The sequence below is a fragment of the Dermacentor albipictus genome, chromosome 1 (genome assembly GCF_038994185.2).
Source record: "Dermacentor albipictus isolate Rhodes 1998 colony chromosome 1, USDA_Dalb.pri_finalv2, whole genome shotgun sequence".
Lineage (NCBI taxonomy): Eukaryota > Metazoa > Arthropoda > Arachnida > Ixodida > Ixodidae > Dermacentor > Dermacentor albipictus.
In genome coordinates, this window is record NC_091821.1 from 129,604,121 (window position 1) to 129,631,884 (window position 27,764).

At 41.3% G+C, this 27,764-nt stretch overlaps 1 protein-coding gene across 4 annotated transcripts; it reads left to right on the forward strand.

The window, feature by feature from the left end:
- The first annotated feature begins 94 nt into the window (after window positions 1-94).
- qm (geranylgeranyl pyrophosphate synthase quemao) lies at window positions 95-27,363 on the forward strand. 4 transcript variants are annotated; one of them, XM_070525642.1, is made up of 12 exons: window positions 95-345; window positions 505-593; window positions 1,126-1,194; window positions 1,905-2,146; window positions 4,013-4,098; window positions 4,545-4,708; window positions 6,849-6,950; window positions 7,927-7,987; window positions 13,646-13,724; window positions 19,743-19,962; window positions 23,129-23,243; window positions 26,730-27,363. In XM_070525642.1, the coding sequence occupies exons 5-12, from the start codon at window positions 4,076-4,078 to the stop codon at window positions 26,803-26,805; spliced, it is 840 nt and encodes a 279-aa protein (XP_070381743.1). In that variant the 5' UTR covers window positions 95-345; window positions 505-593; window positions 1,126-1,194; window positions 1,905-2,146; window positions 4,013-4,075; the 3' UTR covers window positions 26,806-27,363. The 4 variants fall into 4 exon arrangements, with proteins under 4 accessions (XP_070381743.1, XP_070381740.1, XP_070381734.1 ...); XM_070525633.1 differs by lacking the exon at window positions 1,905-2,146 and having other exon boundaries at window positions 96-285; XM_070525636.1 differs by lacking the exon at window positions 1,905-2,146 and having other exon boundaries at window positions 97-285; window positions 19,743-19,845.
- The last annotated feature ends 401 nt before the right edge of the window (window positions 27,364-27,764 follow it).

Sequence of the window (27,764 nt, forward strand, 5' to 3'; positions counted from 1 at the left end):
CGTAATCCGCCTATGATGATGGTAGCGCCTAGCGCCCTATCGCGTTTTATGACATCATCGCTCTTTGCTGCTCTGGCTGCTCGTCGCACCACGCACTACCCTCCTCCTTTCCGCAGCAGTTCCAGCGGATTCGAGCGGCTGCCGCAACTCTTCCGCTGGCGTTCATGTAGTCACGAATCAATGAACCTGGCCCAGCTGTGGCGAAACTCCGTTTAATTTGCTAGAATGTTCTAACTTTACTTGCAACATAGAAGTTTAGGAAGTCCTGCGGTGTTGGAGCTTTAGGTGCGCCTGATCCTTCGTTAAATTCAATGCATGAGATCGACGTGTGTCGCGATTCACCATGTGCGTGCCCATCATGCCAGTAATAGGAAATGAATGATACGTAACGGAGCAGTGTTTTCACTAGTGTTGTGCTTTGTACACGTGTGCAGTACTAGCTTTTTTTTTTTAGGTATTCGTATTCACGCAGTGCTCTTTCTTTTTTACGCTTCATCGGAACAGTCGCGGGAAGAACTTACTATAACTACATCTACGTTTGACGCACCATGGACAAGAACGAGCAATCTATGAGTAGCGAGGAAATGGAAAGAGTGAGTACTATCATGTATTAAAGCAACTTTATTCTTATTTAAAGCGAGTGCAACTCGTCGCTGTAAACTACGGTACCGGCGTCGTGGTGCCCTTGTGTTGATGACCCTACAGCTTCACTTTCGTGTAACATTAGCTGTGCGTGTTGAGCTTTAATTGCGCACTGTTAATCGCTGACATTGTTTCTCCTTTCACGGTTAGCTCTGACCCTTAAGGAGGTGTAGTGTAGGTAGCACGCCTTTATCGCCTAGGGCGATTCGTAGATGACGCCCACATTACCTTCCTGTTTGCGTCATGTAGTCGATACTATGTACCAATGTAAACAGCTAAAAATCATCATTAGTCTGCAGCACAAACTGGATAAACTTGAGAAGGCCAGACTATAATAATTCAGTTCTCTGAAAACAAGTGACATAAGTGTTATTGTTGTCATTTCGTATAATGGTGTCATCGTACATCTGCATTTCAATCTTGGAGCTGCTAAGGAAGTCTTCGTGCTCATGGTTAATGCTTCTCTACTGTAAACTATTTCAGGCGATACTTCAACCCTATTATTACATTGTCAGAATTCCTGGAAAGCAAATAAGAACCAAACTGGCAGAGGTAAGATGGATGCTAAGTTTACTTATGTTTTTGTATCAATACTGTAAGTGTCTGCAGGCTCTTGTAGAGCTAGTAAACTTTCAAGGTGCTGTTATAAAATATCCAAAATTCATGAGGGCATTTCGAGTACCACCATTATTTTTCCATTGTAAATGTGTAACAGTACCTTAGTTAAACATCATATATCATTACTATGTGTTAAGAATGTAAGCATATTGTTTGTTGTTCGCATGTGGTGTACACCAAGTAAAATTTGTGTTAAATCATTGCTTACAAAGAAGTAAGTCATAACAATGCTGTGTCATTGCATTGCAGTGAGGAAACGTTTATAATGTGTTATACATTACCTCTCTGGAAATGTACAGAATTCGTTTGCAAAGGGGCAAATACTGTAAAGTATCATGTTGTGAATTGGTGAGATTTTGTGTAGTCTGTTATTTATTGTGATGGTTGCATGTTTATTGGGTAGGATTTTTCATAACTTGTTCGTTTTATGTTTGTTTGCTAGTGGCACCGCTTTGTGTTACTAACATTGTAGTGCATAGTCATAGAATTGGTCACTAGGAAAGCAGCGCTTGTTTAAACTCAATTGCCGTGTTGATTCTGGGCTCTGGTGAATGCATTTCACGGGACATTTTGTCTAACACCACTCTTACTGACAGTGCTTTGCTTGTTTGCACACAAAACCAATAATTAACGTTGGCTTTCAGTAAGGCCTGATCAGAGATGGATCCAGATTTACTCCAAGAAAAGTTCTCCACTTATGAAGTGTACCAGACAAGTTGGTCTGGTTTATGGTCAACAAACTATGTGAGGAAAATTTTTAGGAAGTCAGGATACCAGGTCGGGACTACTGGGTCTGCACTATGTTGTCAGCATCCTGCACTGTGGAGACTCAAGATTCCCACACCCCAACTTTTCCTCGCATCTATATACTGCTCTCATAACGTAGGTGAGTCATTGATTTCTGCTGAAGAACCAGGCAAGTGCTGTCACTTAAAGTGGTATTAGACAGAGTAGGCCATAGAATTCCATTCACAACCTGCCGCGAAAGCTCAGTGGCTATCGCATGCTGCTGAGCATAAGGTCGCGTGTTCGGTCACAGTTCTGATAGGGGCGGAATACAAAAGTGCTGTGTATTGGCTCTGTGCCAAAGAACCCTACGTGGTTGAAATCCATCTGGAGTCCCCCACTATGGCGTGCCTCATAATCAGATTGCGCTTTTGTCACGTAAAACCACACAATTTAATTTTTAAGTCCATCTGCACTGCAAATTTGAGTATGAATGAATAGGGGTGGAAACTTTGGTAAGTTAGCTTTACTTCATGTTTTTGCACATGAAGAATAAGATAAGAGAGAAGAAATACAGGATATACCCTTGTTCCGTGTCTCTCTCTATCCCACTGGGGTATTGCTGTCTGCTTTGAATTTTTAAGTAGCACTCATTTCTTGCTTTTGACTTTCACCACAGTCTGTGTTGCAAAGACAGACGAAACTGTGCCAGCTTATCCAGTGGAGCATGAACGTGTCTTCTCTGGTGTCTCATTCTTCCCTTCATTTTTTGCACACATAGACATGAAGGACAGAGTGATTTTAGCGGATAAGTAGTCGTAACTATTTACATCCAAGGCTCGTGCAGTACTTTTTGCATTTTAGAGTAAGAGCAATACATAATGTTAACAAAAGTTATTTCAGACGCCATATGCTCATTCATGTGTTCCCACCTATCACAAACTGGGCATTCCTTATGAAATTGGATCAAAGTTGGAGATTGAGTTGGAGTTGGAGTTGTTCCAGATAGCTGGAGCAGTCTAGTTTGCTCAAACTTGCTTCTTTATTGCTCACCTTTTAACAGGTGGTAGTGGCATGCTGTATTTTGCTTTAGTCCTGAAGAGATCATAGCTTAATGGTTATTAATATGCAAATTGAATTGTGCCATGGCATGTTAGAAATGTTAAAATAAGCTTGTAATTCTTGAGCATTGCAGTTCTGAAACGGCTACCTTGGAAAGCCGGTTTGTGGAAAATTGCGTCATTAGTCCCAAAGGTAGCATTTGTTCTGTCGGCTTTTCTGGTGCGTTTGTTGTGTTGTTTTTCAAGTCAGTTTATTCTTCCAAGCTGTACATGTTATCCATGTACCATGGTAGCTTGGTGGGCCATATTTCGTTATAGAAGAAATCCACATATTACAAGGCAGACATGTGAGGCACGTGCAGCAATGCCACATACTACAGTGTGCACTATCGCAGCTCTGGAATGTTCAAGCTACCTGCTGTGTTTTATTCAAGGCTGTAGTTAGCACATTAAGATATTCGAATAAACTTTGTATATGCTTCTGTGAAGTGTACTTGGTGCTCCAAGTACACGTCTTATTTTTAATCCGATTAGTAAATATAATACGAAGTTGTAACCTCCGGAGAAAGTGTAATGTGTACTTATGATCCAGTCTTTGTTTGTTCTAAGCTTTGTGCTCTTTTAGATGCATAAGATTTGTCAAAGTTATTGTTGATAGATTGCAGAAAGCTATTCAATCTCATTTGAGGTCACTAATACAACTGTGTATTTATAAATGTGAATCATGACACCGTGTGTGAACACCTGTGTGAATGGCCTGTAATTTACTGCAGACTATTTTGGGGAGTCTAACATTGAAGTCATCATACTGTTTTTTCTGTAATTGCTGTATCGAAATTATTCTTTTCTAATGCGTTTGTCATCCAAGTTGTGAGTACACAAGTTCCCAGTGCCAAAGCCGTGCTTGCTAGCAGATTTGATGTTGGTTCCATTTTTAATTTGTAATTTCTGCTTCTCATTTCCAGGCCTTCAATTATTGGCTGAAAATATCCCCTGAAAAATGTCAAGCTGTAACAGAGATTGTTCAAATGTTACACAATTCTAGTCTTTTGTAAGTATCATAGCCAAACTTTGTTTGCATGAGTATGAGTGTTCTTGGTTGTTGTAGTTCGGCAACGTATGAAGATACTGCCAAAAGTCTCTTTCCCTCCAGTGACTGATTGGCTGGCTGCAATGATTGCTGTGAGTCGTGGCTCACGGCAATCAACACTCTCATTTTTCATGCACATGCAATACTGCATATGATGCATCAGTCCTGCGCATAGCTTCCTGCCTGCATGATTTAATGAACAGGTTGTTGGTTTAGGTGCTGTGAGATTAAATTAGTACATGCAATTCACTGCTTTCTTTTTCTGAATTGTGAAAGAAGTTGTGCAGCCACATACTGGTGAGTGCAGGTACTAGATTTTTTGTGCTGGCCTGTTCTGTGGTCGCTTATCCATGCCCAGTTTATTGAGCTGTGGCTTCACAGGTCTTTTTCTTTCCCGATTTCCATAGGATTGATGACATTGAGGATAACTCCTTGCTTCGAAGAGGTGTGCCTGTCGCTCATCACATCTTTGGAGTGGCCAGCACCATAAACTCTGCTAACTATGTTTACTTCCTCAGCCTTGAGAAGTGTCTACAGCTAGGTGATCCTCGGGCCACCACTGTTTTCACTGGTGAGCCTGCCTACATTCTCTTTTGGCACAGATACCGGCCTTATGTGGCTCTTGATTTCTCAGCACAGGAGTGATTGGGTAAGAGCAGCTAATGGTGATTAGTTTTCAGTTGTTCATCATGGTCATTGGCTACAGTTTCTGCAGAGCAGATAGTTCAGTCTGTGAATGTTGTGCGGTGATAAGAACAAAAATTTCAAGTCCCAGAAAGATTGCCCAAATGAATCGTTAAAAGGCCCCTCACCAGGCCACATAGTAAATTTGGGTTTTATACTGGCTGTTGTTACGTGCCCTTTAGAGAGTGTTCTACTGTAATAAGTTTCCAAATTGGTTCGTTAATAGCTGGGATAGTAATATTTCAGTGCTGTGAACCCATGATTTCAGGAGGCGAGCATCACCGCCAACATACACTCTCTCCACTTGCGCCCATCTAACCTCCACAAGTGAAATTCCTTCCCTACGTTCCCCCATACTGGAGCTGGAAGATGCTTGATGCATACGTCATGGGCCCTGCCTTGTATTCTTTTTTTTTTTTCTCACCTTTTTGCTGCTTGGCACACTTCTGCTTATGGTCTCACGTGCAAGCTGTTGCATTTGTCTCGTTTTGCTTAGCACGCGATGTTCCGTGCTGTGCATGGGAACACCTGACTAGTGGTATAAGCGAGTGCTACACGAACATTGAGGCAGACACAAGTGGATCACAGAGCATGATCGCATGCTGGAACATGGTAGAAAATCACATAGTTTCACTCTCCGCGTGTGTGACTGCACGACATGGGAACGAGCAGATGAAACGGAAGTACATCTCTGTTGCTGCGGTACGAAGTAAACAAAGGCACGCAGACATTCGGTTTGTAGGTTTTATTATTTCTCTAAACGTTAATTCATCTATTGAAGCAACAGATAAAACAAATAACTGCTGTTGCCTTGAATAATTCTGAAAGTCATGTGCCACTGTGAGTGACGTTACAGCAGCGAACTACGTAGGTGCACTTGCACAATTGATGTTGCCTCTCCAGCTGGGAGTGTGGCGCTCGCGAGGAGAAGGGCGCAGGGCATTTGGTTTGAAATTTCAGCTCTGTTTGCGGTGCGCAGCAGCATAGAACTTTGCATGCACAATCATTTGCGTGCACTGTACGCATTGCACTTGTCAGTTTGAAATGGCCAGACCTGGTGAGGGGCCCTTTAAAGCAAGCATGCCAAAACATTTTTTTGAGAGTGTGGTGTACACTGCATCAACTTGAGAGGGAGCACTCAGTCTGTGTCCAAACACTAGTCTCTGCAACCATGCAAGTCAGAACCTATGTAGTTCTTATGTTGAAGAATCCCCCCATGCAACTTTATTTACTTAAGCACAGGAGCAGAGAAAATTACCAGTTTGAACACAAATGTTTGTTCCCTTTTGTATTGCTTCTTTGTATGCACATTCCTAATTAAAGGCTCAAACGTGACATGCAAGCCATGTCAGAAAGGGATAGCTTATCACTCCTGATGGACAAGTTCTGAATTGTTGTAACTTTATGTGTGCTTATGTGAGCCTCATTACCTGTTGTAAAAAGATAAACAAGACAAAATGTTGCTTGTGCAAATTGGACACCGTCAAAGCAGGCCAATGCTGGCAACGGCATCACAGCTGCAGGACCACTGTTGCCATGGTTGTGATGGGCATTAAGTCAGATGTTGCATCTTTGAAGCGGAATTAGTTGTATTGCTTAGAATGCAGGGTAACAAGGATGTTATAGCTTTGCCACCATGATGAACACAGAAATGATGCGCTACTGAGAATTTGGTGCATGTTGTAGAACCATATCTGGTCAAAATTGAGAGTCCTCTACTACAGTGTCCTTCACAGCCTTGGTGTAGCTTTGCGGACTAATATCTGACTAATAATTTAATCCAGAACTTCAATTTGGAATAGTTCGGGTAATGTACCGAAATTACCATACAGAGGAAGGAGAGTGCTTCTGCTATGTGTGCACATTTCTTGCGTCTTTGTTTCTTTGCTCTGTTTTAGGATTGCACTATCAATCAAGTAGCTGCTGTAGGACATCTGAAATCTTGGGCCACTTGTTTACTATGTGTGTTTAGGTGGTCAGATAAATAGGCAGCAAGAATATTCACGGACATAGTATGCTTTGTGCAGAACAGTGCCTGGAGCTTCACCGCGGTCAAGGCATGGAGATATACTGGAGGGATAATTACATCTGCCCTTCAGAGGATGACTATATCACAATGGTTAAACAAAGTAAGTTTCCCATGTCTGTAGAAGTATCTGTTTCACAACGTGATGTGAGAACCAACTAGAGTTGCAATTGAAGCCCACTTTCAAACCTTTATTTTTGTTCCTATTTATCTGCAAACACTGAACATCTTTTCACACTGGGGATTTCTGCTTAGGCTGGCTACTCAAAGAACACTGTGTGCTGCCAGAAATTCAAAATGTGTAGCTCTTTCGGTGATGCTCAATGCACTTGCCCTGTGAAGGTGACATCCTTTTCTTCTCAGCCTCATAGCCATTATATGACCACCCATGGTGTGATTGCCATGTGCAGCAAGATTGAGTTGCAAAAAGCACATTTGTACTTGCATGCACACTTAATGATGTAGGAATAAGAAACCAATAGTGAGCAAGGTGCTGGTTATACTATAACAGTAAATGTTACCAGAGCACCAAAGTGGGACTCCAGCCGCACAAGAGATGTTGACTACTCAGTCTACATGACTGGTATTACACTAATACATTAACAGCAATACATTGTACTGTCGGTGTCAAAAAGTTTATAGGACATAATTTTTTTCAAAAATGCTTAGTTTCTGCTTTGTTCTGGCATGCAGTCTCTAAATGAACAGAGCACTGGGTTGGTCCTATCTACTGGAGAATGCAACTCTCAATTCCTGGCTATGTGCCAATTCTTTGCAGAAACTCGTCTTTTTTAAGATGCTGTGTCTCGTAATCTCATCCTGCCAGTAGCACACCAGGCTGTAACTCCCCAAAATTTCCCTCTGAAGCATACTGTAATGGCAGTTTATACTGCTCCCTAACATTTACAGAAGCACAGCTTTTTGTTATTAGTGTGCTTTTGCTTTCTGTGGTACCTCGAGGGTGTCTTTTAATAATTGAATTGAAGCTATTGGCTTGACTTACCATTAAGCCATCTGTTGGTGTACAGATAATGTGTATTTATTCTTGCCGGTGACAGTGTCATGCTTATTTTCTTTAGAAACTGGAGGCCTTTTTGGACTAGCTGTACGGCTTATGCAACTGTTCAGTGAAAACAAGAGGTAAGGCATGGGCTATTCACCTGCCAAATGCAGTGGCACTTTCCGCTTTTTCTAGTATAAAAATGATGTTCGTAGTTAATAGCTCTTGAAGTGAAATATTTATAATGGTTGGTGCTCAACACAAATCTCAGAATAGTACAACTATTTCTAAGCTTTTAGCTTAGGCATACTGACTTAGTTTGTTTTTGGGTAATGCAAATATTTTTTCTACCCAAAGAAAATTTGTATTGGCGTCATATTGTGTTGATAAGAAAGGAAGGTCACTGCATTTCAAACTACTTGATGAATGTATTGACAATTTTAATTAGATGTCACAAGCTGGAAAGGTGCGGTGATTAACTTGCAGTAACTTTTCTGACGAGGCAATGGTCAGGATAGGATGTGACACTCCTCCACACCGCAGCACAAAGGGCGCTGAAGCAGGGTTTGTTGACTCTCTGACATGGCGCAGAGCAGGCTGTATAGTTGGCTTGCCAATGAATTGAGTTTCGGTTGTGCAAGATCTGGGGTGAGATCACGCAAACATCTCACTTTCCAAACGTTCTTTTCGCATCCTACGTCACTGAGGATACAGTGTTCAATTTGCACTCCCGCCTCGCGATGCTGACAACCGCTGACAAAAGTGCAGCGCCAGCAAATCACAAGCGTGCAAGGGAACATTAGAAAAGTGAGAGGCTTGCGTGATCTTGCCCCTGGTGACATGTATCCCTGTTCAATTTCAGATCTTCTGATATCGTGTACACAGTAATGAGGTGATTTTCATGCAGTAACTGGTGCACATATTCCACATTTGCAGCTCTTTGTGATGTTGATTGGTGCATGGTCCTGTCGTTTCATTCTTCGCTTTGTTTTCATTGTTTGTGCTGTAGTAATTGTGAATCGGTACCAACTAGTCGAATAAACCATTCTCCTAAAGTTGATGGACGGCTGACTTTGGGATTGTCTTGCATCTTCCATCCTGAAGCCTTTGGTGCCATTCGAAGACATGTCTTCTTGATAATGTTTTGTCACCATATACTTGCTGAATCATGTTCCACATCTTGCGAGGGGTTTTCCATAATGCAGAACTTAATGTTAGTTGTCTGCCCAATCCCAGAATTTGCATCCGTCGTGTCACTTGTGTAACACCTACCTAAATGCTCTAATAAGCCGAACAGCTCCGCTGCCTGTTAAATTTACATGGAAGCCCTTCCTTGGCTATGTCTACTCTGAGCACGTACAAAGCAATTCATTAACACTCATTTCTTATGTTCGAATATCACAAATAAACTTTTAAAAAGCAGCCAGTCCTGTTACTTCTCTGACAAAGGCTATACATGTACATCCCAGAAGGCTTCCAGTTGTTCTAATAGCACGTCTGCATCAGTGTTGCTGTCTCCTATTGCGACTGTCGTTATTGCCAAGCTGTATGTTGCTCTGATTCTCTTTGGCTTTAGGCAGTCTACATGACATTTTAGCATCCAGCCATACAATGTTTCAGTGGTTCTTAGTCTACTCTACAGTCTTCACATTCTGCCAGTGACAACTTGCCAGTGGTAGTTGTAACTGTGTGATAACTATGGTGTTACTACTGCTTGCAAAATCATCATAATCTGCAAGTTAGAAATGGCAGTCATTTGTTTGAAAAGTTGCTGCAATAAACAAGAATGGTACTCCATGACAAATTTTTAAAACTTAAAGGGCCTTAACTCAAACTTGCTGACCACTATGGTAAAGGGCAACTCCAGCAGTTTTTAAACCATATTAGGATGTCATTTTGAAATAGCACTGGCAGTCCTGTCACCGGTAGGGTTATTCAATTTGCTTAGAAACTCATCAATAATTTTAAATAACCAATAAACGAGGCATCGAAATTGAAACAGGTAGCTGCTTTGTGTGACGTCTGCCATGAATTGATGACATCGCAGCCTACTCTACTGTAATGTAAACAAGCAGAATGCATGATAAACACGTAATGTACATGGTGCCGACTCCAAAAAAAAGGGAAGCTGGCAATGTTTTCTGAGGACACATGGAGCCTTTCCAGCTATTTCGAACTAGACAGTGGCTGTTTCAGCGACAGTATAAGCGCTGAAGGATCACCATTTGCTTTTGACCTGCCTCATCACGAGGCAGCTCACGTGCCTCAAGCTCAATGCATTGTGCTGCAGCAAGGCAAAGAGTAAGCACTGGTTATCACGTTTGTCAAAACGGTGATTGTAGGCCGTCGTCCCATAGAAAAAGTAGCGTGTAGACTCACGTAACAAGCACAGGGTAGTGGTAAAAAGTCATACATTCGGTGGACATGAGTCAGGAACAAGCAAACAATTTTTAAATAATTTTCAGGAAAACTCAATGACTTGCATTCATATTGTTTGGTGCAGCTAATCAGAGAGCAAAGGTGAACGTATTGTTACACTGCTCTGCCATCTTGCTTCATCCCTCCACAAATTCAAAATTTTATTTAAAGTCAGTGAACATAAAAAAATCACCAGAGTTGCCCTCCTCAGCCACAGCTCCACTGACTGTCATTTCCTCTGGTACCAAATGTACGATTTACCAAACAAAGTGCCATGCTTTCTTCCCCTCAAATACCTAGTGTAGCAGAGTTTTGCACTATATCCTTCCTGATACATTTGTGTTGATGAATGAAGTTTTGAGCCCAGGCTATGGCTGTTTGTAGTTGGATAGTTTTATCAGTCTTAGGCACAGTACTTGTCACTTCTGCATCTGCCAGATTGTTCCACACTTGATTGTGCTGTACCAGCCGTGGTTGCTCAGTGGCTATGGTGTTGGGCTGCTGAGCACGAGGTCACGGGATCGAATCCCGGCCACGGCGGCCGCATTTCGATGGGGGCGAAATGCGAAAACACCCATGTGCTTAGATTTAGGTGCACGTTAAAGAACCCCAGGTGGTCAAAATTTCCGGAGTCCTCCACTACGGTGTGCCTCATAATCAGAAAGTGGTTTTGGCACGTAAAACCCCAAATATTATTATTATTGATTGTGCTGTGACATGCTGTAGCCACAAATGAACGTGAAGTGCTTTTCTTAGCATATGTCATAGTGTAGGAGCATGATGTTCCAGCAATCCTTTGCTAAGTGGTAGCTGTTGCAATGCAAAAGCATCTTCCATTTTCTTTGAACTTCTCAATTTTCTCACACTGATATTCCTTTGTATCGTATAATAGTAAAGGTTTGGTCCCCTAAGTCACAAAACATCAAACTTTTTTTTTTCTTTTTGCTGTGGTGAGCATGATAGCTGAAACTAAATGGCACTGTCAGCATTCCATTGATCTTCTAACTTCTTAGTGGTGGCATGCAATGTCTTGTGAGCTCCAAGGCTTTTTTTCTGCTGTTGTCCTCCTTGAGAAACTCCACAAGCTCGCAAAATGTATTATTTCTCTCTGAATTGCTAGATTTATTTTGGTCATAGTGCAGCTGAATTTCTGAGGGTAAACTCTTTTTCTACTACTACCTTTAACGGTGTGCTGTACTCGGGCCTAAAACCAAGAGCCCCACAACTTCTGATGTTCTGGACACCTTCATCATAGAGAGGTTCAAGGAATGTATGTCATCAGCAGAAGAGATGGACTTTAATAAAAGCAGACAGCTTGTGTGGTCATTTATAGCAAGTTCCTTTCATCTGAAGGATTTTTGTAGTTCTGCCTATGGCACTCTGGTAATCACTGTCTTTCAGTAAAAACCCATCAACGTAATCCTTGGCTTTACACCATCAGGTAGCTATTAAAGTATTTAAACTTGTCAGTGTTCGACAAATGTTCATTGTTGCAGATAAGACTTTCATACTTATCCCCCCCCAAAAAAAATCCTTGAACACGTCTACTCAATTTATCAATTGACATTATCAGCATTCAGCAGCTTATTTATGGGTACAATATGTTTTAGTGCACAACTGCTGGTTTTCCTGGGCTGTTTAAGTCATCTGAACCTTCTAGATCTATTTCTATTGCTTTCCGTATCGTCTCACTTATGACTTTGCAAGACACATAGGAACTTTGGAGTTAACAGATTTGATTTCTAAATAAAATTATTATCTACCAGTTCCTTGGTGGCATCATTTTCAGGCTGTTTCTTTCTTGACAAGAACATTCGCATTGTCTTGAAGTTCAGCTCTGGATGGTTGGGGTTGACGCCAGCATTGAGTTAGAATCGTTAATAGGTTCCATTCTACTAGTGCTTAGTGCACTCTGCTTCTTTCATTGACAATCTGTTCTCCAGTGAGCTTGGAAAGGAAGATCAGCAGGAGGGCTTGCATGGGTATGCTTAACTGCAGCGTCAAGGAGCAAGTTATGCAAGTCAGGTGTACTTGCAGATTTGCACTTCGGTGACTAACAGCATCAGTCAGCACCATGGAAGCTGCTTCCGGGGCTTTACAGTAGTGAGGTATTGCTGTTCAGCATGAGGCCTTTGGCACCATTCTTTGAGAAAGGACCGAAGTCAGACTTTTGTGCATCAAGCTATGTTTGTTGGAAAGTTGGGGGTCGGGGAGAAGCAAAGGATTTTCCCAAAGAGCACTTATGAATGCACATTGTTAGGTTCTAGTTTTCAGTCTCCAACAACCCCATGCAACATTTTCATTGGGGTTCAGACATTTAGGCGCATATTTGGGTGAAACCTTTGTATCTGGAACTTAACAGTTTTTTTAATGTCCCAGTGAATTTTTCAGATATGCTTGGTTTAGGGAATTGGTGAAGATTTGGCAGGCTGACGTGATCACATGTAATGGGATCAATGCATTTCTCAGCTGATGCTGTTTATCAGCTGATGCTCTTACTTGCTACAAGTTCTGCCTGAAGTTCTCCTCACTGAAATTTTGGGCATCATTTCTTAAATCCTTTAACTTGCAGAAATATTTTTGAAAAATAGATGAAAAGTGCGGAGCTTTTTAAAATCCGCATTATCTTGCCTTTTTTTTTTCTTCTAAAAGTGTCGTACCAGGAATGCCTATAATGTTTTTACTGCTCCTGTTGAAAAAACAGCAACAAAAAGGTAAAGGAAATGGTGTATCATTTATTTATGTGTCAAAAATAGAAGGTAGTGCAACCTTTGCCATGACAAGTTAACTTGTCATTGGCAGCTAAGGGGTTAACAGTGGCCTACCACTGGCCATTTCTCCCTTAATATTTCCATTAATGCTTATTATCTGTTTAAATCCTTTGGTACAAGAACACATTCAAAACAGTTAAGAGTTCAAGAGATAAAGAAAGGTGTTTTGTTGACATGGCTGTGTCAGTAAAAACAATTGTGGTTAGAGATTTGTGAATGGGAATATCATCATACAGAACATTTTTTGTGAATAGAGTCAAACCTCAATATAATGAAGTTGCATTCAACAAGAGAATACCTTCGGTATGTCCTATATTTGTTATAAGCATACATTCTGATACCGTCAAAAATTTTTTTACGGTATTAGATTTGCTATATTATACTATCCAATAATTCATTACATTTGTGTTCGTTATATTGAGGTTTGATTGCACATTAAAAAGATATTGCACAATGTAATGGAAATTGGATGAATGGTTAACTTTTCAGTCCCCTGTATGGTGTCATATATAATTGAAGGAAAAGAAAACGATTTGCAGCGTTCAAGAACTGAAGCCTTCTCCATGATAAAGAGCTTACTGTTATTATTGGTGTCTTCTTTTTCTGCAGTGATTTCAGCGAATTGATTGGCACCTTGGGGCTCTACTTCCAGATAAGGGATGATTATGCTAACCTGGTCCTAAAAGAGGTATGTTTAATTTTGTTTCTGAAAAAAAAAAATAAGCAATAGTGTGTGCGTGTGTGTGTGTGTGTGTGTGTGTGTGTGTTTGTCTGTCTCTGTGTGTGCGTGAGCATTTGCATGGCTATTTGTGCACAGCTTATCATTTATTAAAATTTTGCTTCACTTGGTGCCTTAGCAAAGTTTTTGGATCTTCACTTTCTATCGCTGATTGAGCAACTGTTCACAGTGCAGGATATGTGTGTTTATATACATATACTTCATCTTGTCATGCCTGACAAGAGCTGTGGTATGTACGCGATCTGGTCTTACTTTGCCTGTTAAAATACAGTTGACTCTTGTTACAACGGACCCTGATAACCCTACAAAAAATGTCCATTTCATCCGAAGTTCGTAATATCCAAAATGCCTCGCTTCCGATACTTTCGTTGTGATGTGTAACAACGTTATTGCAAAAAGTTAGTGAAGAATGTCCAGAATAAAAAACAACATAAAAAGTCAGTTTCACCTTGGAGGCAAAGTATCGATTGTGACAGCAAATTAGTAGACAGCTATGCGAAGTAAGAATATTAGTTTTATGGGCTGTATAAAGCTGTAAACATTCACTTACTAACTAAATTAACAAGCATAGTGTCACGTGCACATAGGTAAACACGAGCCTATCTTGCTCGATAACCGCGGAAGGTTACTGTCAAAACATTGGAGTGAGGAAGCGCGGTAGCAGCAGCGAGCGAATTGACCTTTGTGCTGTCTCTCACTTCAACACGAACTAAACGCCGAAAGCACAGCGCATATGAATCTATCAGCACTGGGCGCACATTGTCCACATTGCAGATTGCTTTCAAGATACGGCGCCCGCATGAGCACGCACTCCGTCCACATTGCAGATCGCTTTTTAAAGGGCCCCTCACCAGGCCCCACAGCAAATTTTGGTTATACACTGGAAGTTGTTACGTGTTCTCTAGCGAGTGTTCTGCCGAAAAAAATTTTCAAATCAGCTCATTAATAGTCGAGCTAGAAATATTTCAGTGCCACGAACCCATGATTTCAGGCGGCGAGCTCCACTGCCAAGTGCGACATTCTCTCCACTCGCCCCGTCAAGCCTTCGCAAGCAAAATTCCTTCCCTGCATTCTCCCATACCGGACCTCGAGGATCACGTGACACATACGTCACATGGGCCCCGCCTTGACTTTTTATTTCTCCTCTTTCTTGTTTATTTATTTATTTATTTTTTCCCAGCATGCATTTTTGTTGATCACGTTGCGCGTGAACTGTTGTGATTGTCTCATTTCGCACAGCCCACGATTTTGCACGCCGTGCACAAGGACACATGACTAGCGGTATAATTCAGTGCTACACGAATACTGAGGCAGAACAAGCGTATCGCAGAGCATGATCACACTCTGGAACATGATAGAAAATGGCATAGTTTCGGTACCTGCGCACATGACTGCACGACCGTGGGAACAAGCAGACGAAGCGAAAGTACATCTCTCTTGCTTCGGTGCGAAGTAAAAGAGAAAACACGCAGACATTCCATTTGTGTATTTTACTATTTCTCTAAACTTCAATTCGTCAATTCAAGCTGCAGATCACATAAATAACAGATGTTGCCTTGAATAATTCTCAAAGTTGCATGTCACCATGAGCGACATCACACTGCGGACACGAGTACCTAGGCGCAAAGACACGAATACGTCACCGTCCGGCTTGAAGCGCGATCGCCACGAGGCAAAGGTAAAACGGCGTTCGGATTGAAATTTCAGACCTTTCGGCAGCGCGTAGCGATGTAAGTCTTTGCAAACACGATCGTTAGCATGCATTGTATGCTCTGCGCTTGTCAGCTCAAAATCCCCAGAGCTGGTGAGGGGCTCTTTCAAGATAAGGCGCACGTGCAGCTGCGCTGTAAGCAGCAGCCGCCAGAGTAGACCCCCTCTCCCTCCCCTCCCCTCTTACCTCGCGCGAGAAAGAAAACTGCGTGCTTCCGCCCCGCCTTCATCCCTCGTGTGCGTGATATTGAGCCACGATCGTTGGCTAACCCTCGCAAGTCAATTGTCAGCCCATGTCGACACGGCAAAAGTCCGTTTTATACGACCGATTTTGACAAAAACTTGTTTATTTATTTCCTCAAAGGTGTCTTGTTGAGACATTACATGAGGGAGTGGGTGGTTAATGGCAGACAAAGATACTACAAGTTACAATGGGATGTTTTTGATGAGCCGCTTGAATGCAAGTGGTTCGATGATACTGGCAACTTCGGTGGGCAGGCTATTCCAGTATCGTGCTGTGCGCACAAAAAAAAATGATTGCTGGAGTGTCACGGTGTGGGCTTGGGGATATACTGTGCTAGAGTGACTGCTGCGGTCAATGCGATGAACTCTTTTTATGTACGGGTTGTCAAAAAGCAAAACAATGGAAAAATTTATGAAAAAGGTTAAGACGGGCTATTCTACGGCATGAGGCTAGGGCGGTTAAGCTTATTCAGGCTTTTAGTGCCGAGATGCTTGAATTGTACAAATAATTAGATAGAATAATTTGTCGCCCGGTTCTGAACCAACTCTAGGGCGTTAATAAGATTATTGTGGTGCGGGTCAAAAATAGCATTGGCATACTCCAGCTTGGGCCGCACAAAAGTTTGGAAGGTAAGTTGTTTATTATAATAGAGGGAAGAGCGAGGAAAAGGTTACAGTGTAGATAACCTAGAGTATGATTACCAGAATTTATTATGTGGTTAACATGACAGGTCCCAGTTAATTAAGTCATGTGGGATATACACACCAAGATATTTGAATGAATCAGTTGTTGCAATCTGCATGTTATAGCTGCTATAATTATGCATATCATAATTACGATGACTGTGAATAGACATCAACACGGTTTTAGATATATTTAATGACATGAGTCAAGTGTTACACCAGTTTTGTATGCGAGATAGGTCACTTTGTAACGCGAAATGGTCGGTGGGTTTAGTAATTGCTCGGTAAACCACACAATCATCTGCGAAGAGTCAGATATGAGAAGAAATATTACAAGGCAGGTCATTAATGTATATTAAGAAAAGGAGGGGTCCAAGTATGATACCTTAAGGTACGCCTGAAAGCACGGGTGTTAAGGATCAAGAGTGTGAGTTAGCATATACGAACTGCTGACGGTTAGTTAAAAGCCCTCGAATCCAGCTTGGAACACACAGATGATTGTTAAGACGGTTTAACTTTATTAAGAGACGACCATGGGGGACCTTCTCGAATGCTTTTTCGAAATCTAAAAATATTGTGTCAGTCGGGATGTTGCGATCTAGGTTTAAATGTAATTCGTGCAAGGAAAGAGCAAGTTGGGTGTCACAGGAATAGTAATTTTTCTGGAAACCATTTTGACTTGGGTGAAAAAAATTGACAGATGTTAAAAAGTTAGCAACACGCAAGTATAAAATATGTTACATTATTTTTCAAGAGAGGCTTGATATGGAAATAGGGCGGTGGTTACTCGGTGATGATCGGCTTCCTTTCTTGAAGACTGGGATGACCTTGCCTACCTGCCGGTCATGTGGAATTGGAGCGCTGTTAAGCGATTCCTGCAATATGAGAGATAAAGACAGGCTACACACATGTTTAGTATTTTTTTAGCACTTTGGCGTTGATACAGTCTACTGCCGTGGATGACGAGTTCTTCAATGATTCAGTTACTTTGACAATGCCAATGAGATCGAATGTGATATTTTGCATGAGTGGATATGTGAAGTATGGTGGATCGGGCAAGCCATCAGATGATTCATTAGTAAAAACCGAACTAAATGCTGTGTTAAGAAAATCTGCAACCTCAGTCTCTGGCATCGGAAGTCTGGAGCTATTGTTAAGTGAATTTTTATTCCATTGATTAGGATTAATGGTTTTCCAAGATTGCTTTAGGTTAGTTTGCAGCATAGCTGGTAAAGTGGTAGAAAGAAACTTGTGTTTAGTTTGAGAGGTTAACCTGTCATATTCTTTCTCGACTGTGTAATACTTCTGCCATGTGGAAGAAGAGTTAGATCGTTTGGCTGAACGAAACAGACATTTTTTCTTATTATTTAGTCGTTTGAGGGATACATTACATTATGGTGATGTTGTTCTTTCTTGTATTGTAATGGTGGGAATGTAAGGACATATAGGGTGATGCATCACTGCTTTGAAAAGCAACCAGTTTGACTCGAGAGAATTTAGTGGAAAGTTAGCAACGGAGGTGTCGGAGTACTCAGATGATCCTCGGTTTATGCTGACATTGTCCCCTTCACCATACAGTGTAAGTGCTTTTTGATTTTTTTTGTTTCTTTGGTACGTTACAATAAAACGAAGTATGTACTCTCAGGTGGTCACTCAAACTGCGCAATAAGGTGGTAAGGGTAAAGTTATCAGGGTGAGTTGTTAATACAAGATATAAAACATTGGACAAGTGAGTGGTAATGCATGTTGGGTCAGTGATGAGCTACGTTGAGCCAAATGTTATACACGTGTTTAAGAAATTGCTAAAAGGGCTGCTTTTAGATAATGTAGAGGCAGGATTGGACCAATTTATAGTTGGAAAATTAAAATCACCAGACAGAAGGACAGGATTGTTAGGATGTTTTTAACGTATTTAAGGCTTCATGAAGCAAAGGCATGAGAGAATTGTCGGCACTAGGGGACTGATAGCAAATACCAATCAGGATGTGTGGGTGTGTAGCAATGCATCAAATCCAAATCATTTCCAGTAGTGAAGAGAGGTTTATAAGTGAACAGTGCAGATTCCAGTTAGTGGCGATTAATATACCCGCACCGCGCGAGTTATCGGGTCTTTCTTTCAGGAATATGTCAAAATGATAGAGGAAAGAAAGAACTTGGGTATCATTGATTGGATGTGTTAAGCCATCTTTCTGTTAGTAGGTAGACATCGCAAGAAGTTGGGCCTATTAGACTGTACAGTGCGTCACTCTTGGGAACAACACTTCGAATGTTAGCGAGCAGGAATGATAAAGGCTGACAATTCCGTGGACGCGGTGTACAATTTGGTCTAAATGATGGCTAAAGGCGTTTCTCAATGACCTGGTTAGAAGTGGGGTAGAAATAGTAGGTTTTTTCACCTGTGATAAGCTTTTCATGTCGCAACATGTACCGCAGCTTACGGGCCCTTCCAAACTCGATGAGGCGTTTCTGAACAAGGCGCGTGCTTGGAGCGAGATCTTGTGCAATGGCATAGCCCATGTCTTTGAATTTTCGAGCCGAAGACAGGACATGATCTTTGCCTTTAAGTGAGCAAACCTCACAATTATAGGCCTGCACTTTCCAATTTAGAAAGACCCGATGCGATGTGCACACTGATAATCACACGGTTCATTCTGTACATCTAGGTAAATACTGTTTACAATGTGCAATAATGATTTTCTCAGAGTCAGACCATAATTTATTTGGTTGATCTTCGATGCCGTAGAAAACAAGGTTATTTCTTCTGGATCTATTTTTAGCGTCGTTTATCCGGGCAGACAGTATACCTATCTGTGCCGTATTTTTGGTGCTTATCTCATGAAGTTTATCCAATTCAATCTGCATGTTGGCGATACCAGCACAGGCTGTCTCAATTTTGTCTAGCTGTGCTTTAATTTCACTGAACGTTTTGTCATGATCAACTAGCTTTTTTTTTCAGTAGACTTTAGTTGCTCTACATTACGTTTGCCAAGATTGCGGCTCTTTTAAAACATTAAGAATCTCTTTGTTGGGGCCGGGTTAGATTCAGTGTCACCAGCTAGCATGAGATGCTTTAGCAGCATCTGCGCACAGTCACAAACAATGAAACTGCCCTGAAATTGCCGCTAATTTCGTCCGCTGCAGCCGATAGTCCGTTAAAAGCAAACTTTGTTGCATTCATAAAATAGGTACACTAAACTAAGGTTGAAATATAGTTCGTTATATCTGCAAGTCTGTTGTACACGGGTCCGTTGTAACAAGCGTAAACTGTACTAGTGCAAGTTATTCTGTACATTGCAGCTCTGAGAAACAATGATTTTGCCTTTCTTGCAGTATACAGATAACAAGAGCTTTGCAGAGGATCTCACAGAAGGGAAATTTTCGTTTCCGATTATTCATGCTATCCAGAAGCACCCAGAGGACCCTCGGATGATGAGTATCCTTGCTCCACAGGAGAAAATGTTGGGCCATTGGTCTTGGGCGAGTTGGCCCATAGCTACACAAGTAGGAGCAGCGCCGGAAAAACATATGCCAGGGAGAGCTGGAAAAGATGGTACTAATCTTGCGAAGTAGTAGTAATTTGTGCCCTCATTTTAACATTAATCTTGCTTTTGTAAGAAATAGGTTAGTAGGCAAAGTAAAGCCTACTGGTTGCCCCATAACTGTAGTGCAAGACTGGCACCTTAACATGATCAGCCATAGCACAAGGTGGCAGAATCAGACAGAAGAGAATGACCAAAAATGGAACAAGGAGGAGGAAAAAGGGCTTGGCAGTCCAAAATGCACTAAATGTCTGCAAGTCACGATACATTCAGAGGGTAAGATGCAAGGGATCGCAAGTAATTTCCTGTTCAGATAGAGGGTGGTGCAGTGGTTGTAGTAGTGATCTTGTTTTTAGAAAATTCAGTATAGCTGCATGCAGGATTGCTGGTACATATTTGGGAAAATAACTTGTCTATTGTTTATGTGAAACTTGCCGCGGTGGCTTAGCAGCTATCGTGTTGCGCTGCTAAGCACGAGGTCGCAGGATCAAATCCTGGCCACTGCAACCAAATTGTGATGGGGGCAAAGTGCAAAAATGCCTGTGTCCCGTGCATTGGCAGCAAATTAAAGATCTCCTGGTGGTCAAAATTAATCCGAAGTCCCCGCTACGGCGTGCTTCATAATCAAATCATGATTTTGGCATGTAAAACCCGAGAATTAGATTCAAGTATGTGAAACCACAAAGTGGATAAAACATGTAGTTATCCTTTTCTCACTGTCAGCTTCATGCTGCTCCTTAATTTAATCAAATTGTATTGGTCTGTTATTGGGTGTCTGTTTTGGAAACATATTCTTGGTTTGTAGCGCGAATTGACACACACACCGACTAGAGGAAGACAGGACTAGCACTCGTCCTGTCTTCTACTCTGTGTGTGTGTCACTTCGCGCTGCAAACCAAGAATATGTTACCGTACCAACTTGCCCAACTTTCAATCCTTTTTCATTATATTTCCTGTTTTGGCAACTTGGTACGCATGCTTACTGTAATTGACAGCTCACACAGCATTTGCCTTAAGGCGGCTTCTTGAGGTGACTTCCGAGCTGTTGCAGAGAGGTGGTCATACATTTTTTTTTATTCTGTGGCTCAATGTACCTGTAGCAAGTATAATAAACGAAAAGAAAGGGGGTTAACTGAGGGGCCCAATTTTTATTAGTCATATCATGAGAAGCCAACAAACACTGACACGAAGGACAACATAGGAGAAATTACTTGTGCTTAATAAATGAAATAAACAAACAATAAATCAACGGAAAAGAAATTGGATGAAAAAACAACTTGCCGCAGGTGGGGAAATATGCGAAGGTTGTGGGATCGTTCCCCACCTGCGGCGAGTTGTTTTTTCATCCAATTTCTTTTCCATTGATTTATCGTTTGTTCATTTAATTTATTAAGCACAAGTAATTTCCCCTATGTTGTCCTTGGTGTCAGTGTTTGTTGGCTTTTCATGCTGTAGCAAGTATAGTCACTGGTGCTCCTGTCATTCACTGCATCATCAAACTACTGTTTAGTTTTCAGCAGCAAATGTTTGCGCACCTGTGGAAGCATGTATGTTCTGTTTGCATGCTTTTCTTCTCAAATATTTAAGTGAAGCTATGCTGTGTTTACGCTGAAGCCTGTACAAGTAATTGGCATTAAAGAGAAGGAAAACTCAACAAAAATTTATTTTAAGGACCCAACGTTTCAGAGCCTGATGGGCTCCTTCCATCGGGTTTCTTTTTAATTCAGTTGTCTCCAACCAGGCAGATATCTGCCGAATGTTAACCTTAATTTGCATGCCTTAAGGACCTTGGCCAATATGGGGGAGCCCCTTTGTGTAGTTTTAGTGGTGCACATAACATAGATGACGTGGCCACTGAATAGAGCTTGATCATTGTATTCACTGCATGCACTAAGCAGTAACAAATTGTCTATGCAAGCAGTACGGGGCCACATTATTCTCTGTTCTTTGTGGAAACCTAATTTTCAGTTTAGCCGCACTAGGGTACATAGAGCATGCTACTTTTCTTCTGCCATAACAAACAGGCGTTGTCTGTAATATGGTATGCAATGAGTAGAAACAGGTATTGAATATGAAGACAATGTAGCAGGACTGCACCATTCAGCTGTGTACCAGTGCAGTAAATTTTTTTTATTGTATGTAGAAATGAAGCTGCCTTATAATAACTGTGGCAACTCTGTTGACACAAAAGTGAACTACTTTGCACCGAGCGACAATAGCATGCATGTGATTGGCGGATGTGCTCATATTTTTATTGACTGCCCCAAAATGCACTGCACTTATGTCACTGCATTATGGAAATCTTACTATCTTGATATATTTTTGCACAGTTCTTTAAAAAACCAACAATTTGTGGCACCAACCCTACCAACTAGTGTGCTGATTAGCAGCTTCATGGCTGCTGATCAGCCTGGGCTTCTTTCGGTGTTGTATCCTGCGGTGCACAGTTTGAACCCGAGATGGCGCCATTAATCTGTCCACAAGGGGGTGAATTTAAAACTGTGTAACAGAAACCTGGGAACCATGGCACAGTGAGGCATGCTCGACTCTCTAACACTGACCTGTGTGGTATTCAAGAGACTATTTGATCAGGCGAAAACCTGTGGGCTTAGTACACAGCATCACCATTACACTGAAATGTGATCCTTAGCATGCAAGCATTCGCTTTTCCACCTCCAGCTTGACTGCTGCTAGCTAACCAAACCAATGTAATGTCACCGAGAGGAGCAGAACGCATTTGCCATTAGGATTACAGCAGCTAAAGTTTTTCAACTTGTGTATTTCAAAAAAGATTCATTTAAACGAGCCTATAACCTTCCAAACACAGTGCAAAAGCTCTGGATTCAAGTTTTCTGAAGCTTATAGCCAAGTCATAAAATTGTCATTAGTATATGTATGTCTTTTTATATTTGCTTTGCATAGTGGCTCATATTGCCCTCTCTTCTTACCTTCAACATATATCCATGCCTTTTGTTTTTAGCGTTTTCCGTTTTACTGCGCACCTTAGTCTTCCCTATCCCCCATGTTTCCCTTCATTCACTTTCAGTACAGACCGACTAGTTGCAAACCCACTACATCTACAAAAAAAAAATGAAAAAGGTTGCTAGGGTGACTAAGCTATGTTTGTGGTGCTTAAACACATGGACAATTTTCCTTTGACCCAAACCTTTCTAAAAGACATAGTAAAGAAGCGAACCAAAGACTTGGAAATCAAGAAGTATGCTGTGGATGTCCTTGAGAAGTTGGGATCGTTTGCCTACACCAGGGAGGTCTTAAAGAAACTGGATGCTGAGTAAGTGCGATGTGTTAGTAACATTTTGAGGAGGGCTAGTTGGTTCATACTTGGAACTGAGGTTAAACATCGTGAATAAAACAAGGACATGAAGAAACAAATATCGACTTAACAAATCTGTCGTATTTGTTTCTTCGTGTCCTTGTTTTATTCGCGCTGTTCAAAATGAGTTCTGTGATGTGTCATTTAATAATGTTCTAAAAAGCAGCCGCAGTCTTGCACTTGACGGCTTTTTTCTTGCATACAAAAAAAAAAAATGCTGACAAGCACTTAAAGGGCACTGATGGTTAGCAAAAAATGGAGACAGGACTGCAGTATTTTTTAAAACTAAAATATTTTAACTTGTTGCTAAACTCTGCAAAATAAACTAGCCAAATACTTTAACTGAGAGTTGCAGTAGTTCAGGGTACAAGAGTACATGTCAATGCTCTTTCTCTGTTTTTCTTTCAAACAAGACTTGAGATTGGGCTAGTTGATGTTCCATCACTAGTAAACTTGAAGCGCAAAGGGAAAATGGGGATAACAGGATGAACAAGCACTTGTTCATGTTCGTCCTGTTGTTCCTGTTTTTCTTTTGTGCTTCAAGTTTACCAGTAGTACATTTTTCAAAGTATTGTCATGTTGTAGTGATGGTGGAGAACATCGTAGCAAAACTGTGTTACGAAACTAACTTTTTATTGGGTGAACCTGTGCCTATAAAAGCAAGTGACACTCGAAACACAGTAGCAGCAAGCACACTTAAAAATTGTCGAAATCTGATCTGCAAGTCAAGTGCTTCAGCTTTTATACATAACTTGTTGGAGATTCTAGCATAATCGCTGGCGCTCGCATACCTTCCAGAAAATACAACACTATTCGTGTTGCGCGTACAGTCTGATTACACAAGGTTCAGCGACAACATACACAATGGATAGAAACAAGGTTAACAGTCGAGTAAATTCCACAATCATGCAGGCACGTCTTGTGCTGAGCGACGATGTTAAGTTGTTAGTGGTGAAATGCAGTCTTCGGAAAAAGGATAACAATACATGTGAGTACTCAATGCTTATAGGCAGTGTGAACCAGGTTTCAGTTGAACTCTTCCAGTGTGTCGCCAATCTCATTAGTTCAGCCTATCTCACTAAGTTTGCTGGTTTTGCTGATCCTGCAATACTTTACCAATATAGTTCTATGCTGGTCATTCGGTCACAAAGCAAAGGAAACTATACACAACTGGTTGAGTTGGGAATTGAAGCCAGGACCCGAGAAGTACTAATGGTGATGATTACGACAATCTTTGTCACAAAAAGTGAAGATGATCATAAGTAAGATTGACTTATGCTTATGTTATAACAAGCTATTCACGTTTAAAGCTACTTCAGGGTGCAGAATTGAGTTTTTCTTTTTTTCTTTTGCATATAAATAGCAGCATACTAGGCCTCTCTTGACTGAGTCTTGTGCTAGGACCTGCCAAATAGTGGCTGGCACTGTAAGATCATTGATCGATTCTGTAATTTTCTTGTAGGAGGGCATCATGAAATAGTGCTTTATCCTCTTGTTCATTACCTACGTTCATTTCAGTTGAAGAAAACTTCTGTAAAACCTAAATATTCAGATAAGTCACGCTTTGTCTAAAGTCACTCATTGCACCGTGTGACCCTTTTTCATGGGAACAGATTTTAAAATATGAGATTTGACCGATGCAAGACTACTTTCTTCACTATTTGTCCATCAGCACAGCAGACATTAGACGGACAAGTAGCCATTGTAGTCTGTTTGCTCATTTGCTGATTAATAAACCTTCTTAATTGACTTTTATTTTACTGGTTTTAAGGACCATGTTGTAATGGCAGTGTTGCGGTGGGTTGCCGCAGGAGGCTTGTGCAAGTGATGTGATTTTAAAAACATTATTGCTTGTTGAGGTATCTGTCGATAAAAATTTGCCTTTTTTCATTGCGGTTCCAAAACAGGGTTCACAAATAGCGGCAGTAGCAATGCCCACAATATTTTACACTTTTGTGATTCAAAGCAGATCACTGTTATGGCCTGCTGAAGCATCCGATCAATCCATTGCCATATGCTGGTGTTGCAAGCAACTGTCAGTCGCTGACAGATGAGCTTCGTGAAATAAAAAAATTATGGTGTTTTTCGTGCCCAAACCACTTTCTGATTATGAGGCACGCCGTAGTGGAGGACTCCAGAAATTTTGACCACCTGGGGCTCTTTAACGTGCACCTAAATCTAAGTACACGGGTGTTTTCGCATTTCGCCCCTATCGAAATGTGGCCGCCGTGGCCGGGATTCGATCCCACGACCTCGTGCTCAGCAGCCTAACACCATAGCCACTGAGCAACCACGGCGGGTCGTGAAGTAAGAGGGGAGCACAGGTGGTGAACCCGTTAACGTAAAGAAACTGAATCAGGCTGGAAGCATCATGTGCTTCCTGTGCTCTTTGTGTGCCAAGCACTCAAATCGAAGCACAAAGAGGTGAATTTTTGGCGACAAATATGTTAACAGCAAGTGGTGCTTTTGAATTTAGGCAAAATTTTGTTGCCTCCCACGAAGCCCTCCTGCAATGCTGCCATTGCGACAAGGGCCTTACAACCAGTAATTAAAATATTAATGAAAAATGTTTAGTTTATGAGTGAACAGACTACAACAGCTACTCACCTGTCTAGTATCTGCTGTCCTGAAGTAGCAAATAGTGAAGAAGGCATCCTCACTTCAATTAAATCTTTTTTTTTTCAAATTCTTTTTATCTGTTCTCATTTTAAAAGATCACCCGGTGTAATATTGAACAGAGTGGCTTTATTAGATGCATTAAACTCTGAAAGCACCCACACAAGCAAAAGTAAGACATCAAAATTTTCCATTCTAGCAGTCCTTGGCAATTTTAATTTGCTCCAGTGGATATGATAGCACTAAACCTTACATCACTAACCTAGCTAGGGAACAGTGGTGAAGGCCATACAAGAGGGAGGCTCAAATGAACATACAATGAAGGGCCCTCACCAGGCCCCATTGGAAATTTCGACTATAATGCACTTGAAGTTGTTAAGCACTGTCCAGTGAGCATTCTACCGCAAGAATAATTAATAAAAAAAGGTTTTGAGTAGTAGCCAAGGTAGAAGCGATTTAAATGTGCATGGAGGTGAGCCACCCTTTATACCGCAGAGGCTCTCTTTTTGCTTTGACCAGCACCTGCAAGCAGCATTCCTCTCCTGCCTTCTTCCATATCAGAACTGAGGGCCCATCTCCTTCTCATTTGGGATTTGCCCTTCTTAAGCTCCAATATGCATAACCTTGTCCCTACTCACTAAAAAAAAAAAAAAAAAAGCTTCTTGGGTCCTCTCATTCCTCTTGTTTGTCTTCACTTTAGTGGTTCTTGTGAAAGCTGTGCAGTAAGCTAGTGTGCTCACAAGGCTTCATTCGGACATGTAGGCCCATAAGTGTGCTGTTGACAGTTCTACGGATTCACAACTAAGGTTTTTCTGTCTGTCCTTGCAGAGCACGGAGGGAAGCTGAAAAGCTTGGAGGCAATCCTTATATAGTTCAAGTTCTTGATGAGCTCAAGAACTGGTGAAGATCATTTCAGCAGAAGCGCACATCAGTGTACATTTTGTGTACATCTTTGACATCATCATCTCACATACTCTACACTCGAGTTTTGCCAAACTTTTGTCTTCAAAGTACTCTGCACGCGCACAGATCACATTAATGCAGCATCTGCTGTGTGTCAACATTCAAATCATCCAAATACTAGTCTGTGCACCTACATCTATGCACTAGAAGGTGCCGTCTTTATTGTTTACAATGACGCAGCTTACAGCCATTTAATGAAATATGAAAAATGATTCAACCGTTAATAAGGCTCCATTGCACACTTGTAGTGTCATGGGAACCAATGACTTCTCAATGGTTTGCTAATTATCTGTGAAAAAGCAAGACGCAAAAGGACGCAGTGGTCTGGAAAGGTTGCTTTATATTTTGTTTCTTTTGCGTGTCCCAAAAGAGGGGAGGCGTAGATTTCACGTGAATTCACCCATTTTTGAAATGGATAATAAGTTGTTATTTTAGTCTTTATTATTTTTTGTTGTTACTTGGAAATAAAAATGCAACTGTGTTGCTACATTTTACATAATGTCTCTTGTGCATGATGTAAAAAGCAAAGAAGCACCTGTCGATTGAGCACATGGCTGAGAGGCCATCTGTATAGCAGACTGCTGCATGGGCTTTGTACAGTGGACACTGTGTGGTGCCATGAAGCAGCACCAATCAGTAATGCTGGTGGCAAACACCCACTAGCACCAGCACGTTTCTGCAACAAACACGTTTGTCAAAGTTGTTGCTTAATTTCTTTTATGGTTGATGCAACATACAAAGTTTTTCGCAGTCTCTTCAACAACAAAGTGCAAATATGGTTTTATTTTGAATAACTTTTTAAATAGTAATTTATCATGGAAGGAATAATATGAAACAGTTGGTGTGCACAGGTATGCAGGAAAAAATGCAGATATACCAAGAAAAACAAGCATAGCACCA